The sequence below is a fragment of the Cetorhinus maximus genome, chromosome 2 (assembly GCF_964194155.1).
Source record: "Cetorhinus maximus chromosome 2, sCetMax3.hap1.1, whole genome shotgun sequence".
In the NCBI taxonomy this organism is placed as follows: Eukaryota; Metazoa; Chordata; class Chondrichthyes; order Lamniformes; family Cetorhinidae; genus Cetorhinus; species Cetorhinus maximus.
This window is the reverse complement of record NC_135880.1, coordinates 228,075,642-228,096,407: the sequence shown is the minus strand read 5'-3', so window position 1 is coordinate 228,096,407 and position 20,766 is coordinate 228,075,642. Positions and strand designations below refer to the sequence as shown.

Here is a 20,766-nt window from a genome sequence, read left to right as displayed (position 1 = left end):
GTGTCGGACGCGGGTGACTGTGTGTGTGTGTCGGACGCGGGTGACTGTCTGTGTGTGTCGGACGCGGGTGACTGTGTGTGTGTGTCGGACGCGGGTGACTGTGTGTGTGTGTGTGTGTCGGACGCGGGTGACTGTGTGTGTGTGTCGGGGTGACTGTGTGTGTGTGTGTGTGTGTGTGTGTGTGTGTCGGGTGGGTGTGACTTTGTGTGTGTCTGTCTGTGTGTGCGCGCACGGCGGGTTGTGGTGACTGGGTGTGTGTGTCGAGCGGGGGTGACTGAGTGTGTGTGTGTGTCGGGCGGGGGTGACTGTGTGTGTGTCTGTCTGTCTGTGTGTGTCGGGGTGACTGTGTGTGTGTGTCGGGGTGACTGTGTGTGTGTGTCGGGGTGACTGTGTGTGTGTGTCGGGGTGAGTGTGTGTGTGTCGGGGTGACTGTGTGTGTGTGTCGGGGTGACTGTGTGTGTGTGTGTCGGGTGACTGTGTGTGTGTGCATTTGTGTGTCGGGGTGACTGTGTGTGTCGGGGTGACTGTGTGTGCGTGCGCGTGTCGGGTGGTGGTGACTGTGTGTGTGCGTGCGTCAGGTGGTAGTGACTGTGTGTGTGTGCTCGCGTGTGTGTGTTGGGCGCAGGTGACTGTACATGTGTGTCGGGTGGGGGTGACTGAGAGTGTGTGTCGGGTGGGTGTGACTCTGTGTGTGACGGGTGGGTTTGACTTTGTGTGTGCGTGGGGTGGTGGTGACTGTGTGTCTGCGCGCACGTGTGTCGGTGGTGGTGACTGTGTGTATGTATGTGTCGGGTTGAGGTGACTGGGTGTGTGTGTGTTGGGCGGGGGTGACTGTGTGTGTGTGTGTGTCTGCTGTGTGTGTCGGGGTGACTGTGTGTGTGTGTCGGGGTGACTGTGTGTGTGTGCGTGTGTCGGGCGGTGGCGCCAGTGTGTGTGTTTGTGTATGTATGTATGTTGGGTGGTGGTGACACTGTGTGTGTGTGTCGGGTGGTGCTGACAGTGTGTGTGTATGGTGTGGGGATGACTGTGTGTGTCTGGGGTGGGGGTGACTGTGTGTGTGTGTGTCTGGTGGCGGTGACTGTGTGCGTGTGTGTGTGTCTGGTGGGTGTGACTGTATATGTGTGTGTGTCATGCGGGGGTGACTGTGTGTGTGTGTGTGTGAATTTGCGCGTGAAGGGCGCGGGTGACTGTGTGTGTGTGTCGGGCGCGTGTGACTGTGTGTGTCGGACGCGGGTGACTGTGTGTGTGTGTGTGTGTTGGGCGCGTGTGACTGTGTGTGCGCGCGTCAGACGCGGGTGACTGTGTGTGTGTCGGGCGCGGGTGACTGCGTGTGTGCATGTGTGTGTGCGTGTGTGTCGGGCGTGGGTGACTATGTGTGTGTGTGTCGGGCGCACGTTACTGTGTGTGTGTGTGTTCGCGTGTGAAGGGCGCGGGTGACTGTGTGTGTGTGTTGGGTGGGGGGGGTCTGTGCGTGTTGAGCGGGAGCGACTATGTGTGTGTGTTTGGCGTGGGTGACTGTGTGTCTGTCGGGCGCAGGAGTCTGTGTGTGTGTATGTGTCAGGCGGGGGTGACTGTGTGTCTGTCGGGCAGGGGTGACACTGTGTGTGTGTGTATGTGTTGGGCGCAGGTGACTGTGTGTGTGTCGGGTGGTGGTGGCTGTCTGTGTGTTCACGTGTGTCGCGTGGTGGTGGGTGTGTGTGTGTGTGTGTGTGTCCGGTGGGTTTGACTGTGTGAGCGCGCACGTCGGTTTGTGGTGACCGTGCTTATATGTGTGTGTGTGTGTGTGTGTGTCTGTGTGTGCGCGCGCCGGGTGGTGGTGACTGTATGTGTGTGTCAGGTGGTGGTGATTGTGTGTGCACGTGTCGGGTGGTGGACATTGTGTGTGTGTGTATGTGTGTGTGTGTGCCGGGTGGGGGTGACTGTGTGTGTATATATCGGGTGGGGGTGACTCTGTGTGTGTGTGTGTGTGTGTGTGTATATCGATGGGGGTGACTCTGTGTGTGTGTATGCACGTGTCGGGTGGGGGTGACTGTGTGTGTATATATCGGGTGGGGGTGACTCTGTGTGTGTGTGTGTGTGTGTGTGTGTCGGGTGGGGGTGACTGTGTGTATGTGTAGGGTGGGGCAGACTGTTTGTGTGTGTGTGTCGGGTTGTGGTGACACTGTGTGTGTGTGTGTGTGTGTGTGTGGTATGGAGGTGACTGTGTGTGTCTGGGGTGGGGGTATTGTGTGTATTTGTGTGGGGTGGGGGTGACTGTGTGTGGGTCTCTGTGTGTGTCGGGTGGTGGAGACACTGTGTGTGTGTGTGTGAGTGTGTGGTGTGGAGGTGACTCTGTGTTTCTGTGGGGTGGGGGTGACTGTGTGTTGGTCTGTGTGCGTGAGTGTGTCGGGTGCGGGTGACTCTGTGTGTGTGTGTATGTGTGTGTGTGTGTCGGGTGGGTGTGGCTGCATGTGTGTCTTGGGTGGGGCTGACTATGTGTGTGTGTGTCGGGTGGGGGTGACTGTGTGTGTGTTGGGTGGTGGTGACTGTGTGTGTGTCGGGTGGTGGTGACTGTGTGTGTTTGAGTGCGTGTGTCGGGTGGTGGTGACTGTGTGTGATGGAGTGCGTGTGTCGGGTGGTGGTGACTGAGTGTGTTTGTCGGGCGGGTGTGACTGTGTGCGTGTATGTGTCTGTGTGTGTCGGGGCGACTGTGTGTGTGTGTGTGTCGGCCGGTGGCGACAGTGTGTGTGTTTGTGTGTGTATGTGTGTCGGGTGGTGGTGACACTGTGTGTGTGTTTGTGTGTGTCGGGTGGTGGTGACACTGTTTGTGTGTGTGGTGTGGAGGTGACTGTGTGTGTTTGTGTGTCGGGGTGACTGTGTGTGTGTGTGTGTGTGTGTGTGTCGGGCGGTGGCGCCAGTGTGTGTGTTTGTGTGTGTATGTATGTTGGGTGGTGGTGACACTGTGTGTGGGTGGGTGTCAGGTGGTGATGACAGTGTGTGTGTGTGTATGGTGTGGGGGTGACTCTGTATGTCTGGGGTGGGGGTGACTGCGTGTGTTTGTGTGGGATGGGGGTGACTGTGTGTGGGTGGGTGTGTGTGTGTGTGTGTCGGGTGGGGGTGACTGTGTATGTGTGGGGTAGGGCAGACTGCTTGTGTGTGTATGTCGGGTGCGGGTGACTCTGTGTGTGCGTGTGTGTGTGTGTATCGGGTGGGGGTAACTGTGTGTGTGTGTGTGTGTGTGTCGGGTGGGGGTAACTGTGTGTGTGTGTGTCAGGCGGGGGAGACTATGTGTGTGTGTTGGGCGGGGAGACTGTGTGTGTGTGTCGGGCGGGGGAGACTGTGTGTGTGTGTGTGTGTGTGTGTCGGGCGGGGGAGACTGTGTGTGTGTGTGTCGGGCGGGGGAGACTGTGTGTGTGTATTTTCGGCGGGTGAGACTGTGTGTGTGTGCGCGCGTCGGGCGGGGGAGACTGTGTGTGTGTGTTGGGCGGGGGGAGACTGTGTGTGTGTGTCGGGCGGGGGAGACTGTGTGTGGGGGAACGTGTGTCGGTCGGGCGGGGGAGACTGTGTGTGTTGGGCGGGGGAGACTGTGTGTGTGTGTGTGTCGGGCGGGGGAGACTGTGCGTGTGTGTGGGAACGTGTGTCGGTCGGGCGGGGGACACTGTGTGTGTGTGTGTGTGTGTGTGCTGGGCGGGGGACACTGTGTGTGTGTGTGTGTGTTGGGCGGGGGACACTGTGTGTGTGTGTGTGTGTGTGTTTTGGGCGGGGGACACTGTGTGTGTGTGTGTGTGTGTGTGTGTTGGGCGGGGGACACTGTGTGTGTGTGTGTGTGTGTGTGTGTGTTTTCGGCGGGGGTGGCTGTGTGTGGGTGCATGTTTGTGTGTGTATTTTTTACTTCATTCTTTCATGGGACAAGGGCATCGCCAGCAAGGTCAGCACTTATTACCCATCCCTAATTGCCCTCTAACATTAATTACTTTTTATGCCATGTCAGAGGGCAGTTAAGACTCGACTACATTAATGTGGGCCTGGGGTCACATGTAGGTGAGACCAGGTACGGACGACAGATTTCCTTCCCTAAAGGACGTTTGTGACTCAGGTGGGGTTTTACAACAATCGATGATGGTTGCAGGGTCACCCTTATGAGACCTACTTCCAATTCCAGATTTATTAATTGAATTTAAATTCCCTCAGCTACTGTGGCAGGATTCAAACCCGTGTCACCAGAGCATTAACCTCGGTCTAAGGGTTACTAGTTTAGTGACATTACCACTATGCACTGTCTCCCCCTATATTGGGGTGGGTGCGACAGTGACCGTGTGCCTGTATATCAGAGCGGGAGAGACAGTGACCGTGTGCTTGTATATCGGAGCGGGAGAGACAGTGACCGTGTGCTTGTATATCGGAGTGGGAGAGTCAGTGACCGTGCGCTTGTATATCGGAGCGGGAGAGAGTGACCGTGTGCCTGTATATCGGAGCAGGAGAGACAGTGACCGTGTGCCTGTATATCGGAGCGGGAGAGACAGTGACCGTGTGCTTGTATATCGGAGCGGGAGAGAGTGACCGTGTGCCTGTATATCGGGGTGGGAGAGACATGGCCGTGTGCTTGTATATCGGGGCGGGAGAGACAGTGACCGTGTGCTTGTATATCGGGGTGGGAGAGACAGTGACCGTGTGCCTGTATATCGGAGCGGGAGAGACAGTGACCGTGTGCTTGTATATCGGAGTGGGAGAGACAGTGACCGTGTGCTTGTATATCGGAGCGGGAGAGAGTGACCGTGTGCCTGTATATCGGAGCGGGAGAGTCAGTGACCGTGCGCTTGTATATCGGAGCGGGAGAGAGTGACCGTGCACCTGTATATCGGAGCGGGAGAGTCAGTGACCGTGCGCTTGTATATCGGAGCGGGAGAGAGTGACCGTGTGCCTGTATATCGGAGCGGGAGAGAGTGACTGTGTGCCTGTATATCGGGGTGGGAGAGACAGTGACCATGTGCCTGTATATCAGGGCGGGTGAGACAGAGACCGTGTGCCCGTATATCGGGGCGGGTGAGACAGTGACCGTGTGCCTGTATATCAGGGCGGGTGAGACAGTGACCGTGTGCCTGTATATCAGGGCGGGTGAGACAGTGACCGTGTGCCTGTATATCGGGGCGGGAGAGACAGTGACCGTGTGCCTGTATATCAGGACGGGTGAGACAGTGACCGTGTGCCTGTATATCGGGGTGGGAGAGACAGTGACCGTGTGCCTGGATATCAGGGCGGGTGAGACAGTGACCGTGTGCCTGGATATCGGAGCGGGAGAGACAGTGACCGTGTGCCTGGATATCAGGGCGGGTGAGACAGTGACCGTGTGCCTGGATATCGGAGCGGGAGAGACAGTGACCGTGTGCCTGTATATCAGGGCGGGTGAGACAGTGACCGTGTGCCTGTATATCGGGGTGGGAGAGACAGTGACCGTGTGCCTGGATATCGGGGCGGGTGAGACAGTGACCGTGTGCCTGTATATCAGGGCGGGTGAGACAGTGACCGTGTGCCTGTATATCGGGGCGGGTGTGGCAGTGACCGTGTGCCTGGATATCGGGGCGGGTGAGGCAGTGACCGTGTGCCTGTATATCAGGGCGGGTGTGGCAGTGACCGTGCGTTTGTATATCGGGGCGGGAGAGACAGTGACCGTGTGCCTGTATATCAGGGCGGGTGTGGCAGTGACCGTGTGCCTGTATATCAGGGCGGGTGTGACAGTGACCGTGTGCCTGGATATCGGAGCGGGAGAGACAGTGACCGTGTGCCTGTATATCAGGGCGGGTGTGGCAGTGACCATGTGCCCGTATATCAGGGCGGGTGTGGCAGTGACCGCGTGCCCATATATCAGGGCGGCTGAGGCAGTGACCGTGTGCTTGTATATCGGGGCGGGTGAGGCAGTGACCGTGTGCTTGTATATCGGAGCGGGAGAGAGTGACCATGTGCCTGTATATCGGGGTGGGAGAGACAGTGACCGTGTGCTTGTATATCGGGGCGGGTGAGACAGTTACCGTGTGCCTGTATATTGGGGCGGGTGAGACAGTGACCGTGTGCCTGTATATCGGGGCGGGTGAGGCAGTGACCGTGCGCTTGTATATCGGGGTAGGAGAGACAGTGACCGTGTGCCTGGATATCGGGGTGGGAGAGACAGTGACCGTGTGCCTGTATATCAGGGCGGGTGTGGCAGTGACCGTGCGTTTGTATATCGGGGCGGGAGAGACAGTGACCGTGTGCCTGTATATCGGGGCGGGTGAGACAGTGACCGTGTGCCTGTATATCAGGGCGGGTGTGGCAGTGACCGTGCGCTTGTATATCGGGGCGGGTGAGACAGTGACCGTGTGCCTGTATATCGGGGCGGGTGAGACAGTGACCGCGTGCCTATATATCAGGTTAGGTATGACAGTGACACTGTGCCTGTATATCAGGGTAGGTATAACAGTGACACTGTGCCTAAATATCAGGGTAGGTATGACAGTGACACTGTGCCTGTATATCGGGGTAGGTATGACAGTGACACCGTGCCTGTATATCGGGGTAGGTATGACAGTGACACTGTGCCTGTATATCGGGTAGGTATGACAGTGACACTGTGCCTGTATATCGGGGTAGGTATGACAGTGACACTGTGCCTGTATATCGGGTAGGTATGACAGTGACACTGTGCCTGTATATCGGGTAGGTATGACAGTGACACTGTGCCTGTATATCGGGGTAGGTATGACAGTGACACCGTGCCTGTATATCAGGGTAGGTATGACAGTGACACTGTGCCTGTATATCGGGGTAGCTATGACAGTGACACCGTGCCTGTATATCGGGGTAGGTATGACAGTGACACTGTGCCTGTATATCGGGTAGGTATGACAGTGACACTGTGCCTGTATATCGGGGTAGGTATGACAGTGACACTGTGCCTGTATATCGGGTAGGTATGACAGTGACACTGTGCCTGTATATCGGGTAGGTATGACAGTGACACTGTGCCTGTATATCGGGGTAGGTATGACAGTGACACCGTGCCTGTATATCAGGGTAGGTATGACAGTGACACTGTGCCTGTATATCGGGGTAGCTATGACAGTGACACCGTGCCTGTATATCGGGGTAGGTATGACAGTGACACTGTGCCTGTATATCGGGTAGGTATGACAGTGACACTGTGCCTGTATATCGGGGTAGGTATGACAGTGACACCGTGCCTGTATATCGGGGTAGGTATGACAGTGACACTGTGCCTGTATATCGGGGTAGGTATGACAGTGACACTGTGCCTATATATCGGGGTAGGTACGACAGTGACACCGTGCCTGTATATCGGGGTAGCTATGACAGTGACACTGTGCCTGTATATCGGGGTAGCTATGACAGTGACACTGTGCCTGTATATCGGGGTAGGTATGACAGTGACACTGTGCCTGTATATCGGGTAGGTATGACAGTGACACTGTGCCTGTATATCGGGGTAGGTATGACAGTGACACCGTGCCTGTATATCAGGGTAGGTATGACAGTGACACTGTGCCTGTATATCGGGGTAGCTATGACAGTGACACCGTGCCTGTATATCGGGGTAGGTATGACAGTGACACTGTGCCTGTATATCGGGTAGGTATGACAGTGACACTGTGCCTGTATATCGGGGTAGCTATGACAGTGACACCGTGCCTGTATATCGGGGTAGGTATGACAGTGACACAGTGCCTGTATATCACTGGGTGGGGCAAATCCCAACATCATAACCTGATAATTTTTTTTTGGTTTCCAGTGCTGCCTCTCATTAATGGAAATACATTAAACAAAGGTGTTGTGTTCCACCTCTTCATGCAGCGAGTGATTAGGATCTGCAATGCACTGTCTGGGAGTGTGGTGGAGGTCAGTCAAGATAATTGGATTATCTGAAAAAGGAATAACGTGCAGGGCCACAGAGAGAAAGTGAAGGAGTGACACTAGGTAAATTGCTCCTAGAGAGAGTCAGCGTAGGCACAACAGGCCGAATGGCCTTCCTCTGTACTGTAATCATTCAGTGATCCTGGATAAGGGACTGGCTTGAGGCTGACTTTGCACAGCAGCTTCAGATGTCATCAGGAAAACTCAACAGGGAGTTAATAACAAGCCTCAACATCAAGGTAGGTTAAACACTCCTTTATTTCAACCCTGGGATTTAAGTTTCATTCCAACTCATGTCCACAGATTAAAAACTGCATCTCCACCTTCTCTTTGCGAGTTATGAGAATTCCTTCATGGAGAGCAGAGTTAATGACTCATATTCACTCATTCTTTAGCACCGACTGGGTGATCTCACTGTCAAAGTCACAGGAGGGCTAGTTTGCCCTTTATCTGCAGTCGAAATCTAACTCCGTGCTGTACCTGTCCTGGGAGTGTTTGATGGGGACAGTGTAGAGGCAGCTTTACTCTGTATCTAACTCCGTGCTGTACCTGTCCTGGGAGTGTTTGATGGGGACAGTGTAGAGGCAGCTTTACTCTGTATCTAACTCCGTGCTGTACCTGTCCTGGGAGCGTTTGATGGGGACGGTGTAAAGGGAGCTTTACTATGTATCTAACCCCGTGCTGTACCTGCCCTGGGAGTGTTTGATGGGGACAGTGTAGAGGGAGCTTTACTCTGTATCTAACCCCGTGCTGTACCTGTCCTGGGAGTGTTTGATGGGGACAGTGTAGACAAGGCTTATCCAACATATATGACCACCAGAGCCAGGTTTAAAAATGCCAGTCAAACAAATAGGTTTGACTGGTAGGTTATCAATGAAGCAGCTCCTCCAGTCACAAGCTGTTTCCCTCCTGCATTTCCTGCTGATAGTCTACTCAATGTGATTGGAGGAGCAGCAAACATGATCTGCGGGGAGTTCAGGTCCTGGGGAGCCAAGGGCCCACAGAGCGGAGATGCTGTGGAGCAGGGATTAGGTGGGGCAGCAGGAGTGGGACTGACTAGCATCTGAGTGAGTGAGTGATTGGAGTGTGGGGGCGGGGGCCCAGATAGGGGGAGAGCGCAGGGTGAGGAAGTGAGTGAGTGTGAGGGAGAGGGAGAGCGTGTTCGCAGGGCAGAGAGTGTCCCTAAGCCTGGCTCACTCCCAGTATCAGGGTTCTCATTCACCCATCCACTCTTACAGTGAGCGAGGGTGAATGGGTGAACATCCTGAGACTGGGAGTGAGCCACAGACACACACTCACGCTGTTACACTCTAATACTCATCTTTATTTATTACTCATTGTTTTTTTTCACCCAGCAAGTTTTTTCTTCTCATTCTTTTTTTAAGGATTCATGTTTAATGTCATGCCAAACATTATCTTTCCGTAATTTTCTCACCAGCCCCCTTGATTAAGAAAAATCTTGAAATGTGGCCTCCCACGCAGAAATGTTAGACAAGCCTGGTGTAGAAGGAGCTTTACTCTGTATCTAACCCCGTGCTGTACCTGCCCTGGGAGTGTTTGATGGGGACAGTGTAGAAGGAGCTTTACTCTGTATCCAACCCCGTGCTGTACCTGTCCTGGGAGTGTTTGATGGGGACGGTGTAGAGGGAGCTTTACTCTGTATCTAACCCCGTGCTGTACCTGTCCTGGGAGTGTTTGATGGGGACGGTGCAGAGGGAGCTTTACTCTGTATCCAACCCCGTGCTGTACCTGTCCTGGGAGTGTTTGATGGGGACAGTGTAGAGGAAGCTTTAGTCTGTATCTAACCCCGTGCTGTACCTGTCCTGGGAGTGTTTGATGGGGACAGTATAGAGGGAGCTTTACTCTGTATCTAACCCCGTGCTGTACCTGTCCTGGGAGTGTTTGATGGGGACAGTGTAGAGGGAGCTTTACTCTGTATCTAACCCCGTGCTGTACCTGCCCTGGGAGTGTTTGATGGGGACAGTGTAGAAGGAGCTTTAGTCTGTATCTAACCCGTGCTGCATGTGCCCTGGGTTGTGCGCTGACACCAAATTGCACTTTCAGGACTGGTTTCTCTCACCTTGTTGTGCAGTAAAATCTAATCCTCTGCAGTCAACAATAACCTTACCCATAATTAAAGCCTGACATAACCAGTTGTTTAGGACCTGACATTCATCCAAATGTACTTTGCAATATTCAAAGTTTATAGAAAATCATTTGTGATGATGTCATTTTGGTTTCAAGTGCCAGAATGCCTGCGAGGAAGAACAAGTCTGAAACAGGTTTTCCACACGTTGGCAATCAGGAAGCTACATAGGTTCAGGAGGAGGATGTTGTGTAGACTAGGTTTCTGTAGTCATTAAACCAGCAGCAATGAAAGGGTGAATATGACTGTAATGAGAAGCCAGCACATTGGGAACTGGAACGGTAATTACACAGCCTGTCTCTGCCTCGGCCCACACACCTATTTTTAGAACCCTGATGTAGGCAGAATGAGTCCACACCCAGACTGCGAGTCAGCAGGCTCCTCACAAAAATCACCAGGCAGAGGGAGTCTCATCTGCTGCACAGAATTTGACACTGCAGCATCGAGACAGTGCAGTGTTTGACAACATTTAGACATAATTAAAGGCACATCAGAGGCAAGAAGAATTCTTGCTCCCAGCACCATCGACAGTCCAAACCCCATTGGAGCTCCTACACTCAAAATCACCTCAAAACATGTTCCTGGTGTCTTGGTGCACAGACCCACCAAGAGCCATGGAATGAACGTATCCAGTAAAACACAACACCATTGCTCCAAACTACTAACATACGTGACTGAGTGCAGCTAGATCTGCGTGTTGATGAAGTAGCCCTGATAGACTCTCTACTAACTGAGCAACCAGTGTTACAGCAACAGATCAACACCAGTGAGACTGCATCAAGACTTTCAATCAGCTCATATCCACTGGCAAAGGGGAATGTGCCAGGCAGCCAGCTGTTGCATAACTGGGTTTATACAGCCCCCTTTACCATATCAGAATGTCCCAAGGGGCCTCACAGGGGCATTATCAAAAAAAATCTGACATTAGGCCACATAAGGAGACATTAGGACAAGTGACCAAAAGTTTGGCCAAAGTGATACGTTTTAAGGAGTGTATTAGAGGAGGAAAGAGATGCAACGAGGTTTAGGAACAGAATTCCAGAGCTCAGGGCCTAGGCACCTGAAGGCACGATGGAGCAATTAAAGTCAGGGATACTAAAGATGCCAGCACTGGGGGCTCTCCCTGATGTTGGGGGAAAGGACACATGGTGAAGGTTGCATCACTTAGAGAAGGGCAAAGCCATGGAAGGATGAGGATTTTAAAATCAAAGTTTTGATTGACAAGGGAGTCCAGGATTATGGGGGGGCAGGTAGGAGAGCAGAGTTAAGGCCACAATCAGATCAGTTATGATTTTATCGAATGGTAGATCAGACTCAAGGGACCGAATGACCTACTCCTGCTCCTATTTCTATGTTTTTATTTTCTTAAGAGGCGTTACAGGACTGGGAGCCAACATAGATTAACAAGCACAAGGATGGATGAACAGGGCTTGGTGCGGGTTAGGACGCAAGCAGATGTACTCGAGTTTACAGCGGGCAGAATTTGGGAGGGCAGCCAGTAACTGCTCAGGTAAAGAAAGTTGAGCTGGGTTGAAGGTCGGCCCTTAACGAAGATGCTGCTCTGCCCTTTGGTTGTCACTGGAATTGATATGAAGCAGTTACAAGGTCCACAGTGTCGGTGAACGGTAGAGAGTTAAATTGGCCACAGCAACCGGTCAACACAAAGCCGTCTTATTGGCTGCTGTGACAGGAATGGAATGCACAGTGCTGGAGTCGGAGCACCTCGCTGGCTCATTGGAGAATCAGGGCTCAGGTAATAAAAACCCACAGACATTCATGGGTAATTGAAGTTCTGCTGACCATGTTGAAATCAGAGTCATCACAAATTTTAAACTCATTTCAGTCAAACACTTTACCTTTTGAAGTAAGGATTGATCGCAACAAAGCCAAGCTGATGAGATGGAAGCCCAACAGTCTCATCTGCTACACTCCACCCGAGTCCACAGGAGATGAGCTGTATCTGCGGCTGAGAATGCTGCAGTTTCTCAGCTTCAAGCTGTGGGTTCATCAACCTCAAAACATATCTCAAATGACTTCCCCTCCGGAAACCGCACGGGTTTCACTCTTCACCACATGCTTTAAAAATCTCGAAACACAACAAACACAAAGCCCAGGCTGGAGTGAAAAGTGAGAGAGAGATTGAGGGGCAGTGGGGCAAACATCCACCCTAGTCAGAGAGAGACTCCATTACATTTGAGATGTTTAAACAGTGAATATTTCGCTGAGAAATTCTTTCCAAACCTGTAGTCGGCACAAACAGAACTGAGCAGAGGCTCATTTCCAGGCAAGGTGGTGACCAGACAGGCACCAGTTTTAAAATTTCAAGTAACTGTTAGCACAAACTCTCCTGATGATGATAAATCCTCAGGACAGTAAACCTGAGGGAGCAATGTGTTGATAATTAACTGCTCCTCCCACAGATTAAACAACTTTACATCTTTAATCTGACTCAGCTGTGGCTCAGTTCATAGCACCCTCGCCTTTGAATCAGAGGGTTGTGGGTTCATGTCCCACTCCCGGAAACCAAGAACTGTGATTGTACTCGAAAGAGTTGCAATCTGTGACTGTTGATAACTCGTAGGAGTTTAATCTGACTCTATGGGTAGTTTTCCTCTTGGAGAGACTGAATATTCAACATTTTAATATCCAGGCTTCTTCTACTCACTCAGCCAAGACAATCGGACAAAAATTCTATTTAATCTCACGTAACCAATTTCAACAACAAATTAAGAATCTCTGGTTTTCAAAACGCTACTCATATCTATTAAAACTGGGAATTCCACTCCTCCTGGTAATGCTGCATTCAGCGTCAGTCAGCTGCTGCATCTTGCTGTTTTGGTTACACCCCGAGAGCAGACAGTTCGTTGTTCAGACTTGCAACAGCCTCTCCTGTTCAGGTTCAAAAAAATGATCTGGCTTTTCCACAGCCTTCCCAAAACAGGGCATTCTAGACAACACATCCCAGGCCCGGTTCCACACCGCACAGATTCCATCTCAAATTTCTGTAAGATTCCAATAGCAACACACTTGATCCAGTACAGCCATCATTTGTCCAAGTTCCTTTCATCACTTAAGGACAGATTCATCAACAACAGATCACAGATAATCCCTGTGTGAAGAGAGCCAGTTGAAATTATGCACCGTAAAGGGCATAGATCCAATTTTGTCCCCTTAGCTTCAAAATAGGCTGATTGTAGGAAAGGATCCGTGTGTGAGCGCTCGATCCCAAACACCACTGAGGCACATCAGCTTGCAACAGGTGCAAAGCTACGAGTCCCTACAACTGGACTGGATTTCAACATTCAGCTCTTTCCTCATATAACCAGCTTCATTCTAAACACACATTATCCTGGATTGTGCAGTCGTTACACTCACCTACAGATTGTGTGGGATTTTTTACTGGGATTTCGGTAATTAGAACATCATTTTGGCACCATGTTCTCTATAGGGGATCTGGGACCTGTGTGAACAGAGCAAGTGATGGTATATCTCCTTAACCAATAAAGTTCGAGAATGGTTAATGAGCAGCGCAGAGTCCAAATGAGGAAATATATATTAGAATATTTAATTCATGTCAAATTATGTACAGAAAGCAAGAGAGAGGAGACAAAACAATGGATTAAGAGTGAGAGAGATACAAGACAGAAAAACAAGTAGTAAAATTGTATTTCAAACTTTAAACCTTCAACAGTAATTAAAATCTGATGGAATGAGATTCCACACTTATGAAAGCTAAATTTCAGTGTCAGAGGGATTGTTTGGCAGTAATTAAAACTTATCACATTGTTAAAAATTCACTTACACATGAATGGACAGGCCCCAACTTTTACTGATGTGTTTAGTGGGTAACTAGAGAGACTTTGCACAGTTCTGCATGTTTGAATGACAAGTTTATTAGCAAGGTACCAGTGGAACGAAGTTGGTGGAGAAACTCAGTATTTTGGACAGCAATTTCCTGAGCAATTCCCCTAATTGCCTTATGGGTAAGATGGCAACCCCACGGTACAGAAATGAAAACAAGTTCATAGACCAAAGAGCAGAGAGAAGGGCATGCAGAATTATCACCTTGATCAAACTCAGAGTGGGCACTGAATCAAAGCAGCAAAGGGCAAAATTAGCAAAGTGTGGAAGTACATGGCAACGAGTAATCAATGCATGGAAGAGTGTTCAAATAGAGGAGTGCTGGAAAATCCAGCAATCGTTTAACAGTGAGAGTGGGGAAGAGTGTAGAGGTTCATTGGATGGATGAGTTATAATGGACTAAATAGCTTGGGACCACAGAGGGAGGATTAGTGGAGCTAATCCAGTAATCCTGAACCCCATATTCACTGATACATCTTCTCACACACCAGTCCCCAATCTCTCAAAGGCCGAGGGAAAAGATGCAATCTGAACATTTAGTTCTTCAAATTTCCATGCCCTACTGTGGAGATTTCAGTGCCAATTGCTTTGGCTTTTTGCTGACTGTTCCCAGATATTGGAAGTCAATTGAACAGGAAACAATGTCTTGCTTGCATGAATCTTTGTATCTTAGTTTTGGCCACCCAAAGGGTCCACTGGCATCATCAAGCTCTCTACTTTGTTCATCGTTTGGTGGGCAACCATCATCCATTTTAACAATACGGCCTAGCCATTGTAGTCGACATCATTTGAGCACTGCCACGACAGAAAGCTGCAATACTCCCATGTTGGGGACTCTCTGCTGCCCACGAATCCCAAGGAACTTTCTCAAGCAACACATATAGCATGTAGGAGTGAAAACAAAAAACGTGGAAAAGAATCTAATTTGACTCTTCTTCAGAACTAGAGCAAATTTGCAGAAATACTTGGCAGAGAGAAGAATCCGAAGAAGAGTCATACAGACTTGAAGCATTAACTCTATTTCTCTCTCCACAGATGCTGCCAGACATGCTGAGTTTTTCCAGCATTTTCTGTTTTTATTTCAGATTTCCAGCATTCACAGTATTTTGCTTTTATTAGAGTGTCGGAGTATTTCTTAAAATGTCTTCACATGCCCCTCATTCTTCAGTCAGGTTTACACTTGGTGCTCTCCACAGTCAGGTGAACAGGATCAAGTCCCTATTTCGATGCCTCCCAGTGTTTACACAGAGCGGAGACTGCGTCCATGTGGGCCAACATGGCTGTTCTCTTGATAGTCTGCACACATAACTATTCCCAGCTTTGGGCCACAAACAAAACAATTTGAAAAATAACAGAGCCAATCCACCAGCCATGTGCACTGAGATCCTCACATTAGCTCCTCCCTTTCTCTCCTCACTCCTGCGACAGGTGTTGGCTCTTGATGGGGTTCAAATTCACAAACCCTCCAGCTCCTCACTCAGGAGGTCATTGTGTGTGGGCGAGACTTAGCATTTGACATCCACATTTTATCACCATGGGGGATGGGCTTAGGGTTTCCTGGGAGTACAGTAAAAGTTGGGGATTAATATACTCCCTAATGGTAAAGGTTGGTGTTAGGGATTAGGATTTTGCAGGAATATGCTGAAGGGCAGTGACTACTCCTCACCATATCCCCAATTAGATTCTAACTTCACCTGGAGACCTGAGACATTCAGCCAGGTCTGACTGCAGTGCATCAAATTCCATTTAAATAGCACCTTTCACCTAATGAAGGCTTGCAACAGGTGTTTCCTAGGCAGTTATCATATATGTATAACACCCAGACACACTGTACATTGATACGCACACTGATTATAATCTACAGCAACAGTAGCTGCTAAAGAGCCAAATTGGCTCAATTTTCATGTTGCATCTTAGAAGGATGAATTCAAGACTTGCATTTATATAGCACCTTTCAGGATGTCCCAAAGTGCTTAACAGCCAATGAAGTGCTTTAAGTGTAGTCACTGTCATAACGTAGGAAATGTGACTGCCAATTTGCACAAGGCAAGATCCCACAAACAGCAAAGTGGTAATGGCCAGATAATTGTGTTCTTGTTTCGTATAAGATGTTGGTTGAGGGATAAGTATTGTCAGAGACACTGGAGAGAACTCCCTGCTCTCTACTGAAATGTGTATCACATGATCTACCTGGAGGAGCAGACAGAGCCTCAACTGTATGTTTGTATGTTCAATTTCACATCACATCCAAAAAGACAGCACCTCCAACAGTGCAGCACTCTCTCAGTAATAGCACAGCTTAGGTTACAGGCTCGAGTCTCCGGAGTGGGGTTTGAACCCATAAACCTTACGACTCAGAGGCGAGAGTGTGAACGACTGAGCCACAGTTGACACCAGAAGGCTACGGATTCAAGTCCAACTCCAGGATTTAAGCACATAATCAAGGCTGACACTATGGGAGCACAGCACTGTCAAAAATGCCACCCTTTGGATGAAATGTTAAACCAAGGCCCCTTCTGCCTGTCCTAGTGGATGTAAAAGATCCCATGGGACAATTGGAAGAGCAGTAGGGGAATTCTGCCAGTCAGCTGTCTCCATCAACACAGCCAGAAACAGATTAACTGGTCACTCGTGATTCACATCTTGTGCACCAAAGAAACAGGGATGATCATTGTTACTGAACTTCAAACTAGTGAATTGAAAGCAAAGTATTTAGCATCAGTTCTGAGAGAGGGTAGGTGATCTATAAAGAAACATCCATCTTTCTATTTCATCTGATTAGTACAAATTGACACACCTTCGAATAGTGCCTCTCCTCAGCTGCCTCCTCATAGTGACTGAGCAGTGACTGAAAGCCCAAAACACAGACTGCTCCAAATAGGAGCAATGCAACCAGAGTCAAAAAGACGCTCCTTGCAAGAAAGCAACTCCCTGCACGGTCATAAACGCCTACATTTAATCCTGAAACCTTTGTACAGGTCACTTTAACTCTTAGTCATTTGAATAATTCCTTTTGGGAATGGGTAAGTTGTGGGGCAGATCTCAGACATGGCCTTGCCCCTGGAATCAATGGCTGGGTCCATCAGTGCAGAGAAGCCAACGGTGGTGACCCATGTTACTGACACACTGCCTGATGCCCTCAGTTGCAGCAGCAGTGCATGTGCAATCCTCTAACCCCACAAAAGGCTGCATTACTGAGTTTGATGCAACCAGGTTTGTGTTGCATGTTGGGCTAGCCAAACAGAATGATGGTCAGTCCAGTTCCTTACATGCAATGATGTAATCAAGTCAATGGCTCAGTGATCCTTACCCATCACCTTAAACTTGCCAGAAGGTCCCCTTTACTCACAAACCAACAATCCCTTGTCAGCCCAAGTCACTACGATCACCTGCTTCGATCTCTGCATTTCATGGCTCTCTGTGAATTCCATTTCCATTTTGCTGATCAAAAGCTCAGAATCTGATTGGCTACTTTCAGGTGGAAACAGATTATTTCACATGACATGAACTAAGTGTTTCTACCCACCTGTTTGTAAAGCTTTTACCATAAATTTGCCACACTTAAGATGCCTCACTCTATCATGTAAGAACATTTCTTTTACACTTAGTATTAACAATCATTCACAACAATCAGTAACAGAAGGACCCCTTCAAATTTGACACAAACATGTTGCTGACAAACCTGAATGGACCTCAGAATGTTCCAGCATTCTGTACCATTTTGCAGTATCCCAAATTGGGCATTTAATGGGATAAGCAACCTCATGGAGAGACACACAAGAGTGGGGATAAATCATTATGCCCTTTCCTGTGAATTAATATCCCCCAGGATGGGCAGGAACATTTCTCTGGATTCACAAAAACAATTGTTTTTATGAATCAGAGAACAGCTCGATTTGTGAAACCACTGATCCCCAACTTCACCCCCTCTTGAACTACCACAGCGCATCTACTCTCCGACAGTATGTTGGTTAGTTTAATTATTCCCCAACAAGACTGACAGAATCAAAATACCCACACCTTATTTCTATGCGATCTTTTCCACAAAACCCTAAATTTTCTCTTCCTACGTATCCCTGGAGTGTGCGCAGCACTATAGGGTCAGTGACCACATGGGCTTTCCATTCAGTGCAACATGTGCTCTGGATTAGGAACTCTTCCAATGGGTTCCAACACTTCATCCTCCACATCCCTTATCCCAGTGGGGTGGATACAGTATAGTGGGAATATGATGTGTATAACTAAACAGCAACTCACCAGTATGAAACACCACAGTTATTAACTGTCTGAATCAGTTCGAGTGACAGCCCTTTTCTTATGGGTGTTTGTCATTCTACTCCCTGGCATTAGTTCTGCTACAACCCCACTGGGATGTCAATGTTTACTTTGGAGCCATGCTTACTGCATGGGCAGGATAATGCTTTTGGTCTCACTTGGAAAAACAGCTGTAACAATCCCAGATAATTACAACTGAATTTTACTGGTTCTGTCACCATCACTGTAAGGTTCCTGAGGTAAGTAGGTCTTCACAAAATGAGACCATTCAGCCCATCCAGCCTGAGCCAGCTCTTTGAAAGAGTTGGCCAATTAGCTGTCCCCTGCTCTTTCCCAGTACTCCTGCAAATGTTTCCTTTTCAAGTATTGATATAATTCTGTTTTGAATGTTACTATGAAATCTGCTTCCATCATCTATTGCAAATCATAAGTGTAAAATTCTCATCTCACCTCTAATTCTTTTGTGAAATATCTTAAATGTGTGTCATCTGGTTACTGACCCTTCTGCCACTGTCTGTCTTCCTTAATTATTCAATCAAAACCCTTGACGATTTTGAATATCTCTATCAAATCTCAGCTTAACCTTCCCTGCTCCATGGAGAACAATCCCAGTTTCTCCACCCTTTCCACATAAACTGAAGTCCCCTCATCCCTGGTCCCTTTCTGGGAAATCTCCTGGTCTTAACCAGAGCAGTGGATATGGGCACAATGACAATCTGCTCCAACACCAACCAGATATTTCTCTAAGGTGGTAAGAGAAATGCTTCCTGTGCATCTTCACTTTGTTACTGGTTTGCACTAGTTGTTTATTAAGCAATAACTGGCCTTTCCCCTGCAGCAGGGGCCTTACCTCTCACTCAGGCCGGACGGTGTAACGCTCATTTGGCTCCTTCACTGATTTCAAATCTCACAATTTATCCAATTCTCATTTTCTTCCCCCAAATCCGAGCCGATTTCAGCGGAGAATCCAGGGTGGCTCCCAATGTGTGAATGTGGAGCTGGACACTCTGGTCCGGGGGGGGTGTCAGTGTCCGGAGCCGGGGGTCAGTGTCCGGAGCCGGGGGTCAGTGTCCGGAGCCAGGGGCAGCTCCAATTCCAGTGTTTATCGCGGTTCAGGGGCGAAGCCCCATCCCAGGGACCGAGGCCAAGACTGAAGCCGGAGCCCGGGGCCGGAGCCGGAGCCCGGGGCCCAGTGGCCACCCTGTCCCGGTAACAGAGCCGGTCCTGCGGCCAGTGTCCGGCCCCCCGGCCGCGGGATGTGGATGTGGATCAGGTCCCGCTCTCGGCAACAAAGTATCAGCAAAACTGCCACAAACTATCACAAAGTATCCGAGCCCCAGTCACAAAGTATCCAGAGGCCCCGGGCTCCGGCTCCCTGTCCCCGGCCTGTCCCGGCTCTCGGGCCCCGGGCTCCGGCTCCCTGTCCCCGGCCTGTCCCGGCTCTCGGGCCCCGGGCTCCGGCTCCCTGTCCCGGCTCTCGGGCCCCGGCTCCGGCCTGTCCCGGCTCTCGGGCCCCGGCTCCGGCCTGTCCCGGCTCTCGGGCCCCGGCTCCGGCCTGTCCCGGCTCTCGGGCCCCGGCTCCGGCCTGTCCCGGCTCTCGGGCCCCGGTCTGTCCCGGGCCTGTTCGGTTCGGTTCGGCCCCGGGGTTGTGGTGAGACTCGGCTCCGCTGCCCAGTCACTCACTGGGGCCCCATCCCCAGCCTCAGTGCCGGATGTGCTCCCGCTCCCGGTGCGGCCGCTCCCCGTGTCCCCGCTCCCGCTCCCGCTCCTGGTTCCCGGTTTCGGCTCCGGTTCCGCTCCGGTTGTTACTTTGTTACTTTGCTCGGAACCGCTTCACCTCCGGCCGCTCGGCCTCTCTCCCTCCGCCACCGCTTCGCCGCCTCCCGGAGCGGCTCCGCTCCCTCCGCGCAAAGTAATCCCGGGCCGGGCACCGGCGCCTCCCCCTCACTCCAGGTCTGGGGAGTCAGACCCGCTTCACACCCGGAGCCGGACCCGGAGCCGGCCGCAAGTTTAGGAAAAATAACCCGCCCCAAAAAAACTCCTCAGGTTCCAGAACTCAGATCAATCCCAATGCAAACCCGGAGCAGAGGCAGTTATTCGGCCATGAGGGTATCACAATCAGCCTGGATTCCGGCTTCACTCCCCATCCTGAGGCAGTCAGGCCATGGGGTTGAGGATTTAGTTTTTATGATTTGCTTCCCTTCCGGTTTCACCAGGTTCTCAGATGGATGATAAATCCAATGTGGATCTGCAGCCTCTCCACATGTGGGGTAGGTGATGTTTGAAGAGTTGGGTAGATGGGTTGTTTGGAGGTTTATGTGCCTCTTCCAACGCCAGGACTTTACTCTCCCCTCACTCTACACCAGACCTGGGACAGAAGCCCGAGGAGAAGGACACCATCTAGAAACCCCCAGTTGAGGATGGAACCTGGCTCCCTATTCAGGATGGCTCAGAATTTTTCCACTTCCATTTCTGTACAATTTAAACATCCTTATTCCTTTATGCCATTCTCAGATACAGCGATGATAACGTATAAACAGTTATAGAAGACTTCATCTCCCATTGTTTTCACCTGGGGAGTCAAGATCCCTTTGTGGTCTTCA

General features: G+C 50.4%; 1 protein-coding gene across 2 annotated transcripts in view; it reads right to left on the bottom strand.

The window, feature by feature from the left end:
- LOC144671657 (rho guanine nucleotide exchange factor 12-like) overlaps positions 1-19,152 on the bottom strand; it is a 113,517-nt gene extending 94,365 nt beyond the window's left edge. For both annotated transcript variants that reach the window (XM_078533665.1, XM_078533674.1), the window contains exon 1: positions 19,014-19,152. In XM_078533665.1, coding sequence (XP_078389791.1) covers positions 19,014-19,045 — 32 coding nt within the window. In that variant the 5' untranslated portion in view covers positions 19,046-19,152. The remainder of the gene's footprint in view (positions 1-19,013) is intronic.
- Between the last annotated feature and the right edge of the window lie 1,614 nt (positions 19,153-20,766).